Source organism: Lynx canadensis, chromosome E2, assembly GCF_007474595.2.
Source record: "Lynx canadensis isolate LIC74 chromosome E2, mLynCan4.pri.v2, whole genome shotgun sequence".
NCBI classification, from domain to species: Eukaryota; Metazoa; Chordata; class Mammalia; order Carnivora; family Felidae; genus Lynx; species Lynx canadensis.
In genome coordinates, this window is record NC_044317.1 from 58,692,162 (window position 1) to 58,710,913 (window position 18,752).

Genomic DNA, 18,752 nt, shown 5'->3' on the forward strand with positions numbered 1-18,752 from the left:
GCTCTGTGTCCGGTGTGTGTACCCCGCGCCCCCACCCCGGTCGTTGGCCCTAGGCTGCGGGGCGCCTGGCTGTCCCTGCCCTCGGGCCGCAGCGCCCTTGGCGCGCCCTGCCGGGCACACCCCCGCCTGCGTGGCCGGTTGCCCGGGGCAGGCGCTTGGGGGCGGGGCTCCGCGTGTGCGCCCGCTGGGCAAGGAGAGGGGGCGCCTAGAGCACCGCGGGATGCCGGGGTTGTGGCCTCGCGGGCCCGGCACGGCGCGGCCCCTTCCTCGCCTCCCCCACCTCCCTCGGCCGAGTTTGCCGGCCGGGCCTCTCTGAGGCCTCCTCCACTCTTTCAAGGGCGTCCCCAAGGCCTCGCAGCCGCGTCTGGCCACGGCGCTCGCGCGCCGGAAGTGACGTAGAAGGGCGGGCGGGGCCGCGGAAGCGGCGACTGCGCAAGCTCCCTGCGGCCGAGTCGCCGGGGCCAAATGCGGCGCGGAGGGCGGGGCGCGCCGCCACTTCCGCTTCCGGTCCGTCGCCTCCTTCGGTTGCTTCCCGTCCGCTCGGCGGCTCCCCTCCCCCGCCCGGCTCTCTGCGCCCCTCCCGGGCGCCGGGGCGGCGGGGCCGTCGGCGTGCGGCCCTCCGTGCGTTCGCGCGTGCGCCCGAGTGCGCCTCCGTGTCCGCCGCCCGCGGCCAGGCGCGCGCCCCGCGACACCGAGGCCAAGCGGGGCAGGGGGCTGCCCGCCATGACCCCCCGGAGCCCGGCGTGAGAGGCCGAGGTGAGCGCGGGCCGGGGTACGGCGGTACGGGGGCGCTCGGGCGTCCGTCGCGTGCGGCCCCTGGCTCATCACCGCGGCCTTTGTGTGTCGGCGCCCGCGCCTTTCCACCCCGCGGTGTCTGTGTTGGTCCGTATCCCGCCGGCCTCCGCCCGGGCCTCGGCGCTGCCCGCGTCCGCTGTGGCGCTTCCACTGGGCGCCGGTCCCCGTGTGTCGACCTCTGTCAGTGTCGGTGTGTGGTGTTCAGGATTGGTGGTCGTGCCGCTGTCTCTTTCTCCCTCTCCCTCTCTCTCTCTCTGCCTCTCCCCTCTGCCTCCTCTCTCCCTCTGGGCCACCGTGTCTGCATTTCCCGGTGACCCTAGTCCCCGTCTCTGTGCATCTTCCTCCCCTCCGTTTTCCCATTCATCGTCCTCGCGCACATCCCCAACCCCGAGGTCCCTCTGCGCGTCTGCTGCTTGGTCTGGAATCTGCCCCCTCCCCCAGGTCCTGGAGTCTCCAGAGGGGTGGGAGGTCGAGAGCCGGGCTGTAGAATCGAGGCCCACTCCTTGGCCAGCCTGTACTGGTTATCAGGTGACTTCTTTCATTTCCAAACCTTCGCTTCCTAGTGTTTAAAGTTAGGGTCGTTCACAGTTCCTGCATCCTGGCGTCGCTGTGCGTGTTCCTGGAGGCGGTAGCGGTGAAGCAGCTCGCCCCGCAGTCAACTGCTGGGACCCCTGCATTCCGCTCTTACAGGTTTCCAGCTCCGCGCAGCACGTTTGACATCAGTCATTTGAGTACCCCTTGAGGGTTTTGCCGTATCGTTCGTTCTCTACTCGATCTAATACTTCTCTTTGTGAGTCCGTTTGTGTTGAAAAACTTGCTCTCGTTCTGAGCAGCATGCGTGCACTTTCGTGGACTGTTTTTTCTAACACAGCTTAGTGTAATTACCCGGCGTTAAAGTAGTGCGTTTTCCTTTACCGGCCTTTTGGAAATGTTCTTTTTCTCTGATAATAGCAGGCAGCGTTACTGAGCCCCTACTATCTGTGGGCAGGGCGCCAAGCACTTTATGTACCCATCTTATTTAATCAGCAAGCCTGCCGGGTAGGAATTCTTTCCTTCTTTTCAGAGTTGAGCAAACTGAGTCTCAAGGAGGTTGTTCTGCTGGTAGCTCATGGCCAGGATTTGGGCCCAAGTTACTTGTTCTTTGTTTCACACGTTGGTTTTTCTTTCTCTGATGAGTTTGTAGTGCTGGGTCGCTGTCTCTTTCTTTTCCTTCTAGGGCCTTGATCCTTTCTCTTCGTTGTCTCGCCTCACTGTCTCTGGCTGTGATTTGGTCTCTGAGTACTGTCTCTGCCTGGTTTTCTCTGTGCCTCTTTCTCTTCTTGTTGGTCTTGTTCCCTTCCCTCTGTCTCTTCTGTGCTGGTCACATCAGCTCTCTGTCCTGGTGCATCCAGCTGGCCTGCTGGGCCCCCTGACCGCCTCACATCTGCCTCCCTGTGCCTGGGCTCTCCAGCTGGAATTCAAAGCTGGGGCCAGCCGGCCGTCCCAGGACGTAGGTAGGTTGTGGGAGGGCTTATTGGAGTGGATGTGGACCGAGGTGCTCAGTCTGCTCTACAGCCAGGGTGAGGCCTGTGTCCCAGGGCAGGGGAGTCTCTCTTCCTGTGCCTCAGTTTCCTCCCCCCGTGAGGTGCTGTGAATCACGGAGTTGGGAGGATTAATTGAGTCACTGTGTAAAGCATGGAGAAGAATGCCTAGCACGGGGTAAGGCTCGTGCCACCGCTTGCTGTGATAGTCACCTTCCACCTGGTTCCCGCCCTTCTGTTCCTTCCCGTCATCTTGCTCTCAACACAGGTTAGTTTAAAAGTGTAGGTTTTGGTGTCCAAGCAGCCAGAGGTTGAGTCTGTGCTGCTGCGCTTAGTGTGTGACCTGGGCTGAATTGTCTGGCCTCTGAAAGCCCCGCTGGTGGTGTTGAGATAATGGGTATCTCCTGGTCAGCGAGCACCTGGCATGCGGCTCAGACCCAGTGGGCAGCCGGGCTCATCCTTATCTCTCCTCCCCGAGCCTCCCGCCCCCCCCCACCCTTGGTACGCCTGTCCCCCTGGCGTTCCCTACCTCTTGCTCCATTCCCTTTAGTGGTCACCCTGTGTGTCCTTGTTTCTGCCACAGAGTCTGCCCCTTCCACTCCAGCCCTCCCTCCTTCCCTTCTTCCTAGCTGTTTATTGAATGGCTCTTCCGGGACGGCTGTCCCCAGAGACGTGGTCTCTGTCCCCATGGGGCTATTGGGTTGGCCTCAGCCACAGAATCAGACCCACGGGTATAAAATACCGATGGGGCCCCTGGGGAACCATGACTGTGGTGGCATTTGGGGTGTGTGACATCTGGGAAGCTTAAGCAGAGCCCTGGGGGTGACGAGGAATGACCTGGGAGCTGAGGAAGAGCAGGATGACCATCTCGTGACACCACCCACGTTTATAGTGCACTGCCCACGCGCCGGGTTCTTAGCCCCCTGGGTTGTGGAACAAAACCCCACTCTACAGGGGAGAAAACAGGTGTGGAAGTTCCTGGCCCACCCAGGGCAGCGGGCTCGGAAGTACCGAACTGCGGTGTCCCGTCTGTGATCCATCACTGCACACCCTGCCTCACTGAGCAGGGCCCCCAAGCAGGAAGGAGCTGGGCATGTTTGAGGAACTGAAAGACGGACCGGGTGACTAAGACTGGGGTTAACGAGGGCCAGAGCCTTCTAGGCTATGGTTAGGACCTCATCCTTGACTCCGGGGTGGGGGTGGGGGGCCACGAGGGCGGAGCTGCAGGCTGGACAGCCCCGGGTCCCAGTTGTGTTTCTAAAGGGCCTTTCTTCCTCAGATGCGGTGACCCCCAGCCCCTGCTGCTGTCTTTTCCTCCAGTCGCCCCTGTCTCGCCACACCCCGGGGGGCCCACCACCCTCACCATCACCCGCCGCCATGTCGACCTCGTCGCTGCGGCGCCAGATGAAGAACATAGTCCACAACTACTCGGAGGCCGAGATCAAGGTCCGGGAAGCCACGAGCAACGACCCCTGGGGCCCATCCAGCTCCCTCATGTCTGAGATCGCTGACCTCACCTACAACGTTGTCGCCTTCTCCGAGATCATGAGCATGATCTGGAAGCGGCTCAATGACCATGGCAAGAACTGGCGGCATGTCTACAAGGTCAGTGCCCGGGCCTGCAGCCCGGCCCTCACATGCACGCGTGCTGGAGGGCGGGCGGGCGTGCGCGCGCGCGCGGGGCTCCGGTGGGGGTGTGCCCGAGGACTTGGAGTTCTGGGTGTTTATGTGAACCTCTCTCTCTCCCGCCCTCCTTTTCACCTAACGAAGGCAGCAGACGGGTAAGGGTCTTAGGAGTTTTGAGTCACAGGGTTTAAACTTCTTGAGAACGTGGAACAGTTGCAAGATTGATCCGCACAGAAGGCCTAAGCAGGTGCACGGTGTGCGTCCCTCTGTGTGCCCAGAGCCCAGGTCCCTCTCAGAGGCAGCTGGTGGCCCCGCTTCTGTTTTTCCTCCGGAACAATCTGTGTGCACATGTCCCCTGGCACCAGGGAGTTTGGGGGGGCCGTGGAGCCGCAATACCACTGCAGCGCTGGATACGTGGTCGTGTGCAATTATCAGGGCTCAGGACTGCAGTGGAGGACGGTGGGTTGTAGCAAGTGTAAATCGTACCCCAGTTTTAAAAAGGAAGGTGAAGCCACAGCTCAGAGGTCATTCCTCTTTAGGATATAAAAGATTCGTTACTTTATTTTCTTCCTTTTTTTACTTTTTCAACAAGTGCTACCTGGTGACGGATCGTTAAGTGATCTGTGACGTTTTGCTTTGGTGAACAAGACTGCCGCGAATCCCCTTGTATGTTCACCATTTTCTAGAACTGGAACTTTTGGGCGGAAGGACACACGCAAGTGTCACGTTGAGAAACGTGGACACAGTGCCCACCACAGAAGTGGTCTGTTGACTGGTTCCTGGTGGCGGATGTGTGCGTCCTCACCCAGCAAACAGACAGATTGGAGGCTTTGGTCAAAGGGAACGTGTCTTTGGGGAGTGCCCGTGAGCGGTTTTTCAGCTTACTGGTCTGGGGCCTGGCATCTTCCCCTTGGGCCAAGAAGCGGCGGTGGGCACAGGCTGGCGCGGGTGGCCGGCCCCCACTCCCAGCAGTGGGGCTCAGGGCGGCCTGTGGACGTTCTTGTGTGTGAGGGTCCAGCTGCTGGGGTGGGAGCCGGAGAGCGAGGTTCAGGCAAGTCCTCTTGTCGACGTTTGTTTGGGGACCGTTGGCCAAGGGCCTGCTGTGTCTGTGGTGGTGGATGAGGCGGCCGAGGTCCCCGGTCTCATGGACTCCGGCTGGGACCTGCGCTGTGCCCCAGGGCACGGTGCTCCCTCGTTTCTCAGACCTGGAAATGCTGTGTTCTTTCTCACACCCACCCTGACAAACCCGGACTGGGGCCTCAATCCCACGGACCCGATGTTGGGTCCGATATTTGGTGGTTTGTTGTGAAGGACTGGGTGGCATTTGTCTAGCTAAGAATCGGGGAAGGGGTGGGGGGTCTGGGTGAGCCCTTGTGTGGAGGTGAAGGGAGGGGATGGGATTTGGAGGGCCTCTTGAAACTGCAAGGGAAGCTCACTGGGGCTCATGGACCAAGTGCAGCCGGAGAAACACTGCTGTAGGCAGAGAACCACGAAGTACTTTTCCTGTCCCCACTTTTTAGGTGAGGAAACTGAGGCACAAAGAGGCTCGGGGCCACCCGGGGGCAAGGGGTGGGAGGGGAGCCTTGGAACCCGTTCTCTTGACTGGGTTGTGTCACCTCCCTGCTCCGAGGAATGCAGGGTCTCAATTTTTATCTTTTAAATGTTTACTTATCTTTTAATGTTTTTGAGAGAGAGCGCGAGCACGGGAGGGGCAGAGAGGGAGGGAGACACAGAATCTGAAGCAGGCTTCAGGCTCTGAGCTGTCAGCACAGAGCCCAACGTGGGGCTCGAACCCACAAACTGCAAGATTGTGACCTAAGCTGAAGTTGGACGTTTAACCGACTGAGCTACCCAGGTGTCTCTCAGTTTTTATCTTTTAAAACAAGAGGTCAACAAACTATGGGCCAGAGGTTGAATCTGGGCAGCCACCTGTGTTGGTGGGTGAAGCTCTATCCGTCATGGCCAGGCCCGCTCATCTGCGGCTGCTTCCCCTATAGCATGGGGGCCATGTGGCCTGAAAAGCAGGGTTATCTAGCACCTGGCCCTTTGAGAAGTTGTTTGTGGATTCCTGTTTTTTTGTTTTTTTACTTTTGTAAACATTGATTTTTTATTTAAGTTTATTTATTTTGAGAGAGAGAGAGAGCCCAAGACTGCATGCGCATGTGCACAGGCAGGGGAGGAGGAGGAGCAGAGAAAGGGGGGGAAAGAGAATCCTAAGCAGGCTCCATGCTGTCAGTGCAGAGCCCGACACGGGGCTCGAACCCACAAACCGCGAGGTGATGAACTGAGGCGAAGCCAAGAGTCAGACGCTCAACCAACTGAGTGCCCAGGTGCCCCGTGTGGCTCCTTGATGCGTGTTCTGGTGTCCTGGGGGATCCAGGAGCAAGCTGTTTCAAAAATTAGCAGGGACTATTGGGCTGTCCAGTTGCTTACTTTTAAGAATAGGTTCACGTTTTCTGTTGTGACACGTGTCACGAGCGTGCAGCCTGGTTAGTGCTCACGTGTACGCACACCTGTGTAGCCACCATCCCGATGGAGAGAGAGAGAGGATGTCCCCGCCTCCCCCAGCAGCATCCTGTCCTGCCTTCTGTCTGCCACGTTTGTTCTAGAACTTTCCACGGACCCATGCTCCTGGTTTTTTGCACCTGCGTATGTTGCTCACGGCCGCATCTGGGAGGTTGGCGTGTGCAGCATCCGCTTACGTGTTTACGTTACGTTGCTGTGCCTGTGCTGCTTCCGTACCACGGGCCCACTGTGCTTCACATGTATGCGTGTTACCCGTGGGGTGTTTGGATTCTTTCTGGGTTCACAGGCCATTCAACTGCAGCTCCAGAGCTTTGAAAACGAGTTTTTGTGAGTTATTGGGTGCAAGTCCCATCCCAGGCTGAGGGGAGGTGGTCTGTCTGCCATCTGTGGGTCTCGGGTAGCTTGACTGTTGGTGGGACCTTCTGCTGGGAGATCCTGTTTTATGTGTCGTGTGGCCTTTCTGGTCTGAACCTGGGAAAGCTGAATTCCAGAGCACGGCTGGCCCAGGACCTTGGGAGCCTGCTTTCCACCCTGTTCCTCCTACTGTGATGCGTAAACACCTCGAGGGCTGGTTAAAGACTAACCTCTGATTACTGGCGTAAATACCATTCACACACCTTCAGGAAGCCTGTGAGATTCAGGTTTGGCTCCCCAGGAAGGTTGGGGAGACGTCAAGCCCCCACAGCGGGGGTTCCCTGGCAAATCGCGTAGCTCTTCAGACAGCTCAGCCGAAGCAGAAGGTCCTCTCTCTGTTGCTTTGCAGTGGTCTGGGTGACCTTCAGGGGCTCCGGGAAGCCCCCGGAGTCCCCTGCAAACCATAAGGTGTCCTGTCGTCCGACGACCGGAGTCTCTTCCCCCGTTTTGTTTTAACTTGTTGGAAAGAGAATTTGTTCTTACCTCTTAAATGCAGAAGCTGTCACAGGGTGTTTCCTCCTCCCTGTCCCTTTGTTCCTGCTGTCCCAGTGCACGAGTGCCCTGCAGAGAGCCCTGCCTCAACAGGCCCCGCGGGCCCGGTGCCTCCCTCCCTCCCTCCCACCTCGAGGAGCAAGTTGCTTCCTTGTCTGCAGAGGCACGGAGCTCTACATGGGCGGTAATGACACACGTTCCAGGTGGACAGGACGGGAGAGAAACCAGTCTGGCCTTCCGAGCACTGGGTGCTGTCGAACGTGACTTAACAGGCGTATTTTTGTGGTTTCAGAGAAATAGAGTGGGGTCTGCTCGGCTCGGGGAAGCCTGGGAGGGGCTGCAGCGACCATACCTGCCTTTCCCCCGTTTCTGGATTTTTACTGACCTGCACACAGATCCCGTGCCATACCGTTCACCCTTGTAAAGCGTGTGGTTCAGTGGCACAGAGCACCGGCCCGGGGTTGGGCGACCACCACCACTGCCTGGGTGCAGAGTATCTTCGTCACCTGCACACAGATCCCGTGTCCACCGAGAGTCTCCCAGCCCTGGCAGCCCCGAATCTCCTGTGAACCACATCCTCCGTGGATGTGCCTGTCGGGGACGCCCGCCTCGCATGCTCATTGGTGTCTGTGGGGTCCCTCCAAGTGGCTGCACATGGCCGCGCTGCGTCCTCTCTCGCGGCCACGTAGTCACCTGCTGGGCTGCGCGTGTCTGTCCGTGTGCGGCTGACGTGAGGGTTGGCGCCGGGACTGGGATCCTGGCCGCCGTGTGCGTGACCGGTGTGCCCCCCGCCCTGAAGGCCATGACGCTGATGGAGTACCTCATCAAGACCGGCTCGGAGCGTGTGTCCCAGCAGTGCAAGGAGAACATGTACGCGGTGCAGACGCTCAAGGACTTCCAGTACGTGGACCGTGACGGCAAGGACCAGGGCGTGAACGTGCGTGAGAAGGCCAAGCAGCTGGTGGCCCTGCTCCGTGACGAGGACCGGCTGCGGGAGGAGCGCGCCCACGCGCTCAAGACCAAGGAGAAGCTGGCGCAGACTGCCACGGGTGAGGCCTGCCTCGGGAGCCCCCCCCGCGCCTCTGCGCCCTCACTGCTCCCTCCAGGCCCACCCCCCTCCGTCTTGAAGCTTCCTGTCGTTGCCAGGCACCCCGTGCCCAGCCGCTGGGCTCTCCCCGCCCCATGCCATCCTTTCTGTATCCTCATCTGAGGGGTGACGGGCCGTGAGCCTCCTCTGCACTCCTGTGTCCCTTCCCTCTCGCTGTGGGACCCTAGAGCTGAGAGGTACCCTGTTCACCTGCAAATACTAACCGAGGGCCGCCTGAGGGCCCAGGTGTGCCCCTGCCTGAGAGCGGGCAGTGCCGAAGACGGAGAGGAGTGACCTGGAGGGGGTTGCCGGAGGTCTGAGGTCAGGGACGGCAGGCACTCTGGGGGGCCTGCCGACAGTGAGGGGCCAGCTGCGAGCAGCAGGCAGGTGGGCGCTTCCCCTGGCTCGGCATTAGGCCCTGCACCCTGTCCGTGCCTCCTTCCGGGTAGTCACCCCCTTCCGGGTCACGTCTTGTCTCAGCCACACCCGCGGTGGGGGTGGGGGCCGAGGGTGCAGGTTCTCTTCTTCCCCCGACACCCAGCTGGTCCCAGCCACGCAGCCCTGGACCCGTGGGAGCATGTGGGCCTGGAGACCGGTGTGCCCTGGGGCTCTGAGCAGACCCCGGGCATGCAGCTCGGGAACCGAGGTCGTGGGCTCTGAGGCTCCTGCACGTCCTCCTTCTGCTGCTGGCTTTTGTTCTTGGGCCCACGGGGCTGTCCTTCCTTGACACCCCCCCCCCCCTCGTTCCTTATTCCCTGTTCTCCCCGGAGCGGGGGGAGGGGAGGCTGGATAAACCCGGCTCACAGTCTGCCCCCCCCCGGAAAGGAAGCTTCCCCCCCCCCCCCCCCCCCCGCCTGGGCTGTGTGGTCCCTTCTCTTTGTCCAGCCGGTCTCACTGCCCCTCCCCACCGCAGCGTCCTCAGCAGCCGTGGGCTCGGGGCCCCCACCTGAGGCAGAGCAGGCGTGGCCACAGAGCAGCGGGGAGGAGGAGCTCCAGCTCCAGCTGGCCTTGGCCATGAGCAAGGAGGAGGCCGACCAGGTACTGGGCCCGGCCGGGCGCACCGGTTTGACTCTGGGGGTTTGACTTCCGTTCTCATCCCATCTCATGCCTCAGCCCCCGCCCCCCCCCACCTCCTGAGGGCCTGTGCCCTCTCTCTCCCCACCCCCAGCCCTCTCTCTGCTGGCCCTCCCACCTGGTCTTCCTGTGTCCTCGTCCTGACCACTTTCGTCCCCTTTACTCGGGTGTCTGTCCTGAGTGGCTCCTTCCCTGCTAGTCTTTCTGCTCTGTCTCTGCCCGTCCCTCACCGGTTTGGGTGACCGTGTCTGTGCCTTTGGTTCTGTCCATCCTGGCTCTGTTTCTGTTTCCTTTCCTTTTCTCCTTCTCTCTCTCTCCCCTTTCCTCCTCCTCTCTCTCCTTCCCTCCTTCTTTCTCCTGCCCCCCACCTCGTGTCTTGCCCTGGACCCCTCACACTCTTTCCGTCTCTTTCTTCCTCTCTCTCTCTCCCCCCCCCCGCCTCCTTTTCTGTCTCCTTCCCTCCTTTTCTCAGTCTCTTTCCCTCCTTCTTTATCTCTCCCACCCCCACCTTGTGTCCTGTCGTGGACCTCTCACACTCTGTCTTTCCTCCTCCTCTGTCTCTCTCTCTCTCTCTCTCTCCTTCTCTCTTTCCTTCTCTCCTTTTCTCTCTCCTTCCCTCCTTCTCTCTCTCCCTCCCTCCCACCCCCCACCTCATGTCCTGCCCTGGACCCCTCACACTGTCTCTGTCTCTCTCTTCCTTTCTCTCCATCTCTCTCTTTCTCTCTCTCTCCGTCTCTTTCTTCTTCTCTCTCTTTCTCTCTCTCTCTTTCCCTCCTTTTCTCTCTCCTTCCCTGCTTCTCTCTCTCTCCTTCCCTTGTTCTCTCCCCCCCCCCCCACCTCATGTCCTGTCCTGGAACCCTCACACTCTCTCCGTCTCTCTCCTCCTCTCTCTCTCTCTCCTTTCCTCCTCCTCTCTCTCCTTCCCTCCTTCTTTATCTCTCCCGCCCCCAACCTTGTGTCCTGCCCTGGACCCCTCACACTCTCCGTCTCTCTCTTCCTCTTTCTCCTTCCCTCCTTCTCTTTCTCTCCCACCCCCCACCTCGTGTCCTGCCCTGGACCCCTCACGCTCTCTCTCCCCCAGCCCCCATCCTGCGGCCCTGAGGACGACGTCCAGCTCCAGCTGGCCCTTAGTTTGAGCCGTGAGGAACACGACAAGGTCAGAAGAGCCCCCTCCCCTCCCTAGGGCTCCCCTCAGACCCTCCTCAGGTCCCCGACTCCTTGCACCCCCTTGCCCGCCCCACAGCAGCCCTGCCCCTGCCGTACACACGTGTCAGGTGGGTCCTCCGACGGTGCAGTCGCAGCATGGGAAGCAGATGCCTTGTGGCCACTCCGTCCCCTCTGCCACAGCCCAGGCCTTGGTCACCTCCACCCAGCGCAGCAGACACTGCAGAGTCAGACGCCTGGCCCCCGCTTCCCGAGCCTGTCAGAGCAGTGCCTGGCCAGGCCCGTGTCCCCAGCCCAGACCGCACGCGCCTCCCCATCCTCCCCTCCCACATCGTCCACATCCCATTTTAATTTTCAGTCACCTTTGTCGGGTCGGGGGTGGGGGGCAGCCGTGCCGCTCGTATTCTGACCCTCCCTTGTCGCCTGCCTCCATGACCCAAACAGGAAGAGCGGATCCGCCGTGGGGACGACCTGAGGCTTCAGATGGCCATAGAGGAGAGCAGGAGGGAGACTGGCGGCCAGGAGGAGGTGAGCACGGGAGGCCGTCCTGCCCTCAGGCGCCCGGGTCCTTGGGCGGGGCCCTAGGCGGCTGTGGCTGTGGCTGCAGGGAACCGTTTTCTCGTGGAGACGTGTGGGGGCTGGAGGGCGCTCGAGTGTGACCCCGCCACGGAGATGTTTCGAGTGGCGGTCGGTGCCTGTAGCTGAGTGAGACCAGAGCGAGATACAGTGAGAGCACCGGTCTGACCGGGCAGGAAGGGGGTGGCTCACGTGTGCCCAGGCACCTCCTGAGCATCCGCCTGCGCCCGGGACACCGAGGGTCAGCGGGCGAGCGACACGGGGCTGGTCCCTGGCCTCCGGGGGCCCCAGTCCCCCAGTGCAGACGTGACGTTTGCCGGCAGTTCAGCTTGTGCTCTTCGTTCCGCCTCTCTTGGCCTCACGGGTGAATGAGGCGTGGCCGTGCACATTGAGGCCAGGGTCCCTCGCGTGGCCGGGCATCCAAGCCGGCCTCGTTCCGTGGCCTCACTCGGGTTTCTGTCCCGAGCGTCTTCAGTGTGGGACCGGCCTCAAGGATGGTGGCCTGGGAGGGTAGCCGCCTTCCTGATGGGCAGGCGGAGGGCGGGTGGCCGGGTGGCCAGGGCTGGCCCCGCAGCCACAACAGGGCACTGGATAGAGGAGCCTGCTTGGGCTAGCCTCAGCCGGAGGGTCTCCCTGATGCCCCACCTCTCGAGAGCCTGGAGGACGGGGGCGCCAGGCCTGCGCCCGCTGTCCTGTGGGAGGTGGGGCACCTCCTTGTCCAGAGAGGCGTGTGCTCTTGGGACACAGGGTCACTGTGTGAGCGCGCGCGCGCACGTGCACGCTCACAGGTGCTCCAGGCTTCCAGGGCTATGAGTGAGCGCCCGTGAGCGCGTGCGCACACTCACACACACACTCACACACGCGCGCACACACACACACACAGCCCTGGACGTGTGCTGGGCTTGAGGCCAGGACTGTGCAGGGTGACCCGTAGTCGCCTGACACTCAGTGGGCGACCCCACTGGGCCTCCCATGGGCAGGGCTGAGGTGGGCTCCTCTGGGCTCTGGTCGCTTTCCTTGTTCTGGTGGGAACTGGGGAGGGCTGAGTGGTGGGGGGTGGCGGACAGCAGGGGTGTAGTGGGTGGGAGATGGGGAGACTGCCTTCTTCGGTCTCATGACCACAGCACCTGGCTCTTGCTTCTCTCTTGCTCTGCAGCCGATCCCCCCCCCCCCCCCCCGCTGCCACCCCAGGGCCCCCCTCCCGGACCCCTGGGGTCCCCTGGCCCAGCCTGCTCGGGCCTCATGTGCTTTCTTTCCTCCGTACCCCGCAGTCCTCCCTCATGGATCTTGCTGACGTCTTCACGGCCCCGGCTCCACCACCAGCCACGGACCCCTGGGGAGGCCCCCAGGCGGCACCCATGACTGCCCCCACCTCGGACCCTTGGGGAGGGGCCCCCGTCCCTCCAGCTGCTGATCCCTGGGGTGGCCCGGCCCCTACACCAGCCTCTGGGGACCCTTGGAGGCCTGCTGCCCCTGCAGGGCCCCCGGTTGGCCCTTGGGGCGGGGCCCAGGCCCCTGCAGCTGGAGAGGGGCCCACGCCTGACCCGTGGGGGAGCTCTGATGGTGAGTGCTGGCTGCCGGCCTGCTCTGGCCCCACATCCAGTGTGTGATCCCGGGCATGCCTTAGGGATTGGGACAGATGCAGTACAGTGGGTGGCTGTGGGGGTCAGATAGGACAGCCCAGAGGAGCGGGCGTGAGGGAGCCTGCAGGAGGACCGTGGCGGGGTGCCAAGGGGCGCGGGGTAGAGAGGTTGCCGCAGTGGAACCAGGGCGGGTGGCTGGTGAGGCTGGGTGCAGGAGGGCTGGGACGGGGCTGGACGCCCTGGGGGGTCTCAAGGGAGCCGTGGGGTTTGGGCAGGTCTGGGTGAGCCATACCGCCTTACCCAGCTGGGGAGCTCTTTGGGGGCTTCCCAGAGGCCTCACGGCCGAGGAGGGACGTGTGGGCAGAGGCCCCGCAGCGTGTGTAGCCCTGGCTCATCCGTGGGGACGAGGCGGGAAAGGCTGGGGGTGGGCCCACGCTGGGGCGCCCAGCTGCGTCCCAGGACACGGCAGGGCAGGGCGAGGCTTTGGGGAGGTACGGGCCTGGGAGTGAGGCCGGAGGGAGTGGGCACAGGTTCTCAGAGGTAAACCCCCCACCCAGCAGCCGCGTACATGCCTCCTTCCTCACTCAGGTGGGGCTCCGGTAGGTGGACCCCCAGCCTCCGATCCCTGGGCTCCAGCCCCGGCCTTCTCGGACCCCTGGGGAGGGTCACCTGCCAAGCCCAGCACCAATGGCACCACAGGTACTGGGTGGGTGCTGGGGTCAGGCTGACGGGGCCCAAGGGTGTGGCGGGTGTGTGGGGGAGCTTGGGGGTGTCTGGTCTCTGGAGTGCCGGGGGCTGGGGAGCGGGAGGTGGGTCCCCATGGGGAGCTGAGTGGGCATCCTGGACCCCCACAGCCGTCGGGTTTGACGCGGAGCCAGACGAGTTCTCGGACTTTGACCGCCTGCGTTCGGCCCTGCCAACCTCCGGGAGCAGCACGGGTGAGCCACCCTCTGGGCTGTGTGGGCCGGCACCCAGACCCTCTCGTTGCGGTTATAACTGATCCTAAACATCTTCAAAAGAAAGTTTGATCTTGGTTTTGAATAATTTCATACTCAGAAGGGCTGCAGAAGTAGCATAAGGAACTGTGTTTTTGCAGCTTCCCTAGATTCCAAACTCTGACTTCTGTGTCCCTGGAATGTTCCTCTGGTGTTTCTGGGGGCCCGGCCGGCTGTGTCCTGCATTACCAGCAGTGTGGTGACTGCGGGGGCCGCCCCCCTGGCCTGCCCGCCGGGGCCTCAGCGCCCAGCGCCTTCCCCACCTGGCGTCCCGTCTTCGGGGCACCTTGCGTTTGGGCGTCCTGGCTCTTGTGTCCCTCCCTTCCCGGCACGGACGGGCCTGGCTTGTGTCTGGAGAACATGCCGTCTGTGCGAGGTGTTGGGAGGGCACTGAGCCTGTCCCCAGGAGGCGCCGATGCGTCTCCCTGCGCCAGTGGCCTGAAGCGGACCCCGGAAGCAGAAGCAGGAATTCTTGGGACTGACTGGGCAGGCCGGGCACCAGGGATCCCTCCCTCCCTCCCCTTGGGCCCCCTGAGGTTATTGTCCAGTCCCCCGTCCGTCCGTGGTCTGCTACCTTCCCGGGTCTGTTCTCCTCTCTCCCTGCCGGTTTCGTGCATTTCCCAGCAGCAGGGGGGATTCTCAGGTCTCGGAAACAAGCAGACAGTCAGGCTCACAGGCGCTCTCCCGTCTGCGGGGCCACTGTGCTTCTCCGCCGTGACGTTTCCGTTGGGGACGGACGCTGGAGCCAGGGGGGTTTTGTGGGGTTGCGTGAACGTCCCTTGGTGGTTTTCTGCCCTGGAGACTGTCTGCCGGAGTTCCCTGAGTGGGTCCCCCTGGCTTGGCGCTAGGCTGGGCCTCCCAATTTGAGGCCCCCGCTGCCCGCCCTCCCCTGACCCCTCTCTGGCTCCTTGTAGGGGAGCTGGAGCTGCTCGCTGGAGAGGTGCCCGCACGCAGTCCCGGGGCGTTCGACATGAGTGGGGTCGGAGGCTCTCTGGCCGAGGCTGTGGGGAGCCCCCCGCCGGCGGTTGCCCCCACCCCGCCGCCGCCCACGCGGAAGACGCCAGAGTCATTCCTGGGGCCTAATGCAGCCCTCGTGGACCTCGACTCACTGGTGAGCCGGCCGGGCCCCACGCCGCCAGGAGCCAAGGCCTCCAACCCCTTCCTGCCAAGCGGTGAGTGCCAGCCTCCCGGACGGATCCCACCCGTTGACCTCCTACCCGGGCAGGCCCCTGACTCTGCTCTGCTGTCTCCTCTTCTCTTCTCTCCCTGTAGGAGCCCCGACCACCGGCCCCTCCATCACCAACCCCTTCCAGCCCGCGCCCCCTGCGACGCTCACCCTGAACCAGCTCCGGCTCAGCCCTGTGCCCCCGGTCCCCGGAGCACCACCGACATACATCTCTCCCCTTGGTGGGGGCCCTGGCCTGCCCCCCATGATGCCCCCAGGCCCCCCAGCCCCCAACACTAACCCCTTCCTCCTATAATCCAGGAGGGAGGGGGATTTGGCCTGGCCGGGCTTCCCCCATTTCTGCTCCCTGGGAGACCAGTGTTGTGAGTGCATGTGAAGCGGGGGACCCCTGCCCCCACCCCAGCACCCTCCCCTCCTGGGGCCCACTCACACTACACCCTCTTCCATGTCCCCCACCCCACCTCCCCGGAGAGAAACTGGACGTGACATGGGGGATGGGGAGGGGTGCTGGCCGGAGGAGGACCCCTTTCCTGTGGCATTAGAAAGGGGAGGGACAGCTGGGGGTCCCCCACCCATTCCTCTCCCTCCCAACTCCTGACTGGCCCCTCAATCAGTGTTTGAGCCTCCTCGTCCCTATGCGCACCCCTTGGTGAATCCTTGGTGATAATTTTGGCAACTTCGGGAATAAATGGCAATTCTCATGGGTGTCACTCCCCCAAGTTCCCATCCGTGGTTCACACAACCTCCTCCCCCGAGGGACCCAGGGCTCCGGGCCTCTTTGTTGCCCCTTGGGGCAGCTGAGAGCCGGTGCGTCTCAGAAGTGTCGGTTCCGGAGGCTTCGGTTCCGGTGGGCAGCCGTGTTGGGGCGTGGGGGGTGCCTGAGTCCCCGTGGGCGGGAGCCCACTCGGGGCTGGAGAGCTTCATGAGGTTCTTGGGTGTGGGTGCTTCACACATGCTTGTGGCCAGTGGACCCCACGTGGGGGTCGGGGGTCGTGTAGGGCTGGGTGAGCTGTGGATGAGCAGGTGAGGGTTCCTGAGACGATGGCGGGGTGCACTTGACACGCGGCGGTGCTGCCGTGCTGTGACCAGTGCGCATGCCCATCCGGGTACAGACGGCAGTGGTCTATGCTGCTACCGGAGCAGAGGGACACCGGGTCTGAGCTCTTGCTCTTCCGCCCCCGCCCTGCCGTGGGTCCCTCTCCCATGGTGGTGAGGGCTGTCTGTGTCTCACACTCCAAGGAGGCGGCCGACATGAGGGGATGGCTTGTGAGCCCCAGGGACAGCCACGGGGACGGCAGGTCAGAGAGACAGATGGCGGAGCGGGAGTGAGCTTGCCGGCAGGGCGGCTGGACTTCTGTCCTTGCTGTCGAGGGGCGCGGTGGCAGAATGCATGGGACAGCGGCAGCTTCCGCACCCAGAGAAGGGAGGGCCTGGGGTGCTGGGAGCACGGGGGGCAGGTGGGCGAGCCCCGGTCTTGGTCTTCCCGGGGCTCCAGGGACCCGGCGGGCTGGACCCTCCTTCCATGGGGCGGGGAGGGGCGGGGGGAGATAGAAACACGACCTGGGTTTGTTGTCCAGAAGCCCTGAGGGTCTGTCCCCAGACGGCGGCCGCAGCACTTAGCGCGTCCCCTCTCGTTCCCTCGGTATGAACGCACGTCAGCTCCAAAGCCCCGGTGCCCCCGCCTCGTCCCTCTAAGAGCCCCGACCCCTGATTAGGCCTGCGCGCCGGGTTTGTAGTGACCCGCCCCCACCTGAGCGCTGAGGAGCCCAGCCGGCCGTTCCTGCCTCACTGGCTCGCTCCTCCTCCTCCTCCTCCTCCTCCTCCTCCTCCTGTGAGTCGCTCGGACTCCGGCCCCAATGTTGTGGGGGCTGGTGGGGGTCCCGGTGGGTGTGTCTGCAGGGGCTTTGGGCCACCTGTGCCAGGGCCGGAGGGGACAGGCCGGCCGGGGCTTGTCTGGGGGTGAGTGTGTGGGTCTGTGACCCGCCCCGGGCACGGGAGGCCAAGATGGAGGCAGAGGCCCCGCCCACTCGCAGGCCTGCCCCCGCGTCTCAGGACGTGTGCTCGCACGGCCCACTGCGCTAGCTGCTAGCGCTCAGGCTCCCTTGCGTTCGGTGTCCCCGCCTCTCACCTGTGTCCTAGAAGCACGACACAGCGCCTGCCTCGGCCAGCCTCTGCCTCTGCCTCACCTTCCCTTCAGAACTCGTCTGCCCTCGATGCAGAATCCTGACCTACTTGGCCCCCCTGCCGCCCGGCCCGGCACACGGGACCCCGCACCCCTTCCACGCTCTCCGTGTGCACACGCCCCGCCCTGTGCTGCACGGGACCCATGTGCAGTCAGCGCATGACGCCCCAACTCAGGTGGGCAAACCACGGCCCCGGCCGCTGCTTATTTTTGTAAATAAAGTTTTATTGGAACACAGCCGCTGTTGTTTTCCTGTCGTCTGTGGCAGCTGCCACTTACACAGGCAGCCTTCCGTACGTGTGGGCGACACCACGTGGCCCGCGAGCCTAGTGTACTTACTGCCGACTGAGGCAAGTTAGCTCCCTGCACGGCCTTGTGCTTTGAGTGACTTCCAGCCCTGCAGGCCCGTCGGGCCCCAGCCCCTGGGACAAGGACACGCCTGCCCTGGGCCCGGTCTCTGCCCTCTGTTGCTTCCTACTGAGTATTTCTGTTTTTTCATTCTGTGTGTAAGGCTAATTTCTTTTTCATCACTCATGTATTTTAGTTTGCACATTTGTAATTTCAGAGTTCTATTTAATGATTCCTTCTTAAACGCGTCTTCTGGACACTTTCGACCAAACACGACTCTAGACAACGGTGCTCTAACCTGCTTGCCAACCCTTTGATGCCGGCCTGGCTGTACCATCCGTGCTGAGGGCCGGCCCCCCTCATCCTCGGCACCCTGGAGGCCCCTCCTGAGAACTGCACACGGGTGGCCCCCTCTACTGCCGGGGGATGTGCTAGCCTGCGTTGATGTGGGGCCCTGTAACAGTTAACCCCAGTCCCGTGCTCTCCAAGGGGAGTGGACTGCAGGGGGAGAGGCCCTGGGTGGGGTGTTCTCACCGGTTCACTCACCGTCACTCCAAGCCTAGCCCTAACTAGGCAGCGATAACTGAACATTAGAAAATAAAGTAGGATGACTTCGGCACACAAAAAGGAAATGTTAAAAATGGCGCTGTATTGGAAAGGGGTGGATCCTGCCGGGGTGACACAGCCCCGCCCCCTGCCCGCAAAGAACCTCCCTGGGCTGACAGTGGTATGTTCGGTGTGTGTGGAAACCCGGGGGGGGAGGGGCGTGCAGCCCAATGCAGAGTGACCAGGGGCGAACCTCTTGCTTTAAGCTGGCACTCCGGTGGTACCAAGTGCATCCGAGCCCCCGTGATGCCAGGCTGCCACCTCCTGGACGGCCCTATCTGCCTCCTTCCCGCGTTCCCGGACTGGTGTGCACTTGAAAGGAATGTGTGCCTTTCAGCGGTTGAGTAAAACCGAAAATACACACACACACATTTTTACTGTTTACATAGGTCTTGGCCCACATATCACCTAGAAAGTCAATTAACCCGTTGGGTCACATCCAAGTTTTTACTTCGTTTATAACCTCCACTGCACACTAAGTTAATACTGCAGAAAATAAAAAACACTCAGAAACTGATCTGAAAACCCAGAACCCAGTCATCGGAACAGAAATAGGAACGAGTCCCCAGAGAAACAAC

At 62.4% G+C, this 18,752-nt stretch overlaps 1 protein-coding gene across 2 annotated transcripts; it reads left to right on the forward strand.

Annotated features, from left to right (window-relative positions):
• The first annotated feature begins 548 nt into the window (after positions 1-548).
• Positions 549-15,757, forward strand: EPN1 (epsin 1). Of its 2 annotated transcripts, XM_030299106.1 has the most exons (11): positions 549-756; positions 3,595-3,920; positions 8,173-8,422; positions 9,374-9,498; positions 10,616-10,690; positions 11,143-11,226; positions 12,546-12,837; positions 13,446-13,556; positions 13,712-13,795; positions 14,767-15,024; positions 15,125-15,757. In XM_030299106.1, the coding sequence occupies exons 2-11, from the start codon at positions 3,693-3,695 to the stop codon at positions 15,331-15,333; spliced, it is 1,716 nt and encodes a 571-aa protein (XP_030154966.1). In that variant the 5' UTR covers positions 549-756; positions 3,595-3,692; the 3' UTR covers positions 15,334-15,757. The 2 variants fall into 2 exon arrangements, with proteins under 2 accessions (XP_030154966.1, XP_030154965.1); XM_030299105.1 differs by lacking the exons at positions 549-756; positions 10,616-10,690.
• Positions 15,758-18,752: the final 2,995 nt, after the last annotated feature.

What these genes read in the sequence shown, in the direction of transcription:
- EPN1 (XM_030299106.1), top strand. Translation starts at nt 3,693, where the DNA reads ATGTCGACCTCGTCGCTGCGGCGCCAGATGAAGAACATAGTCCACAAC. An exon ending in GCCGTGAGGAACACGACAAG is followed by an intron (nt 10,691 to 11,142) that starts GTCAGAAGAGCC and finishes TGACCCAAACAG; the next exon opens with GAAGAGCGGATCCGCCGTGG. An exon ending in CAGCACCAATGGCACCACAG is followed by an intron (nt 13,557 to 13,711) that starts GTACTGGGTGGG and finishes GGACCCCCACAG; the next exon opens with CCGTCGGGTTTGACGCGGAG.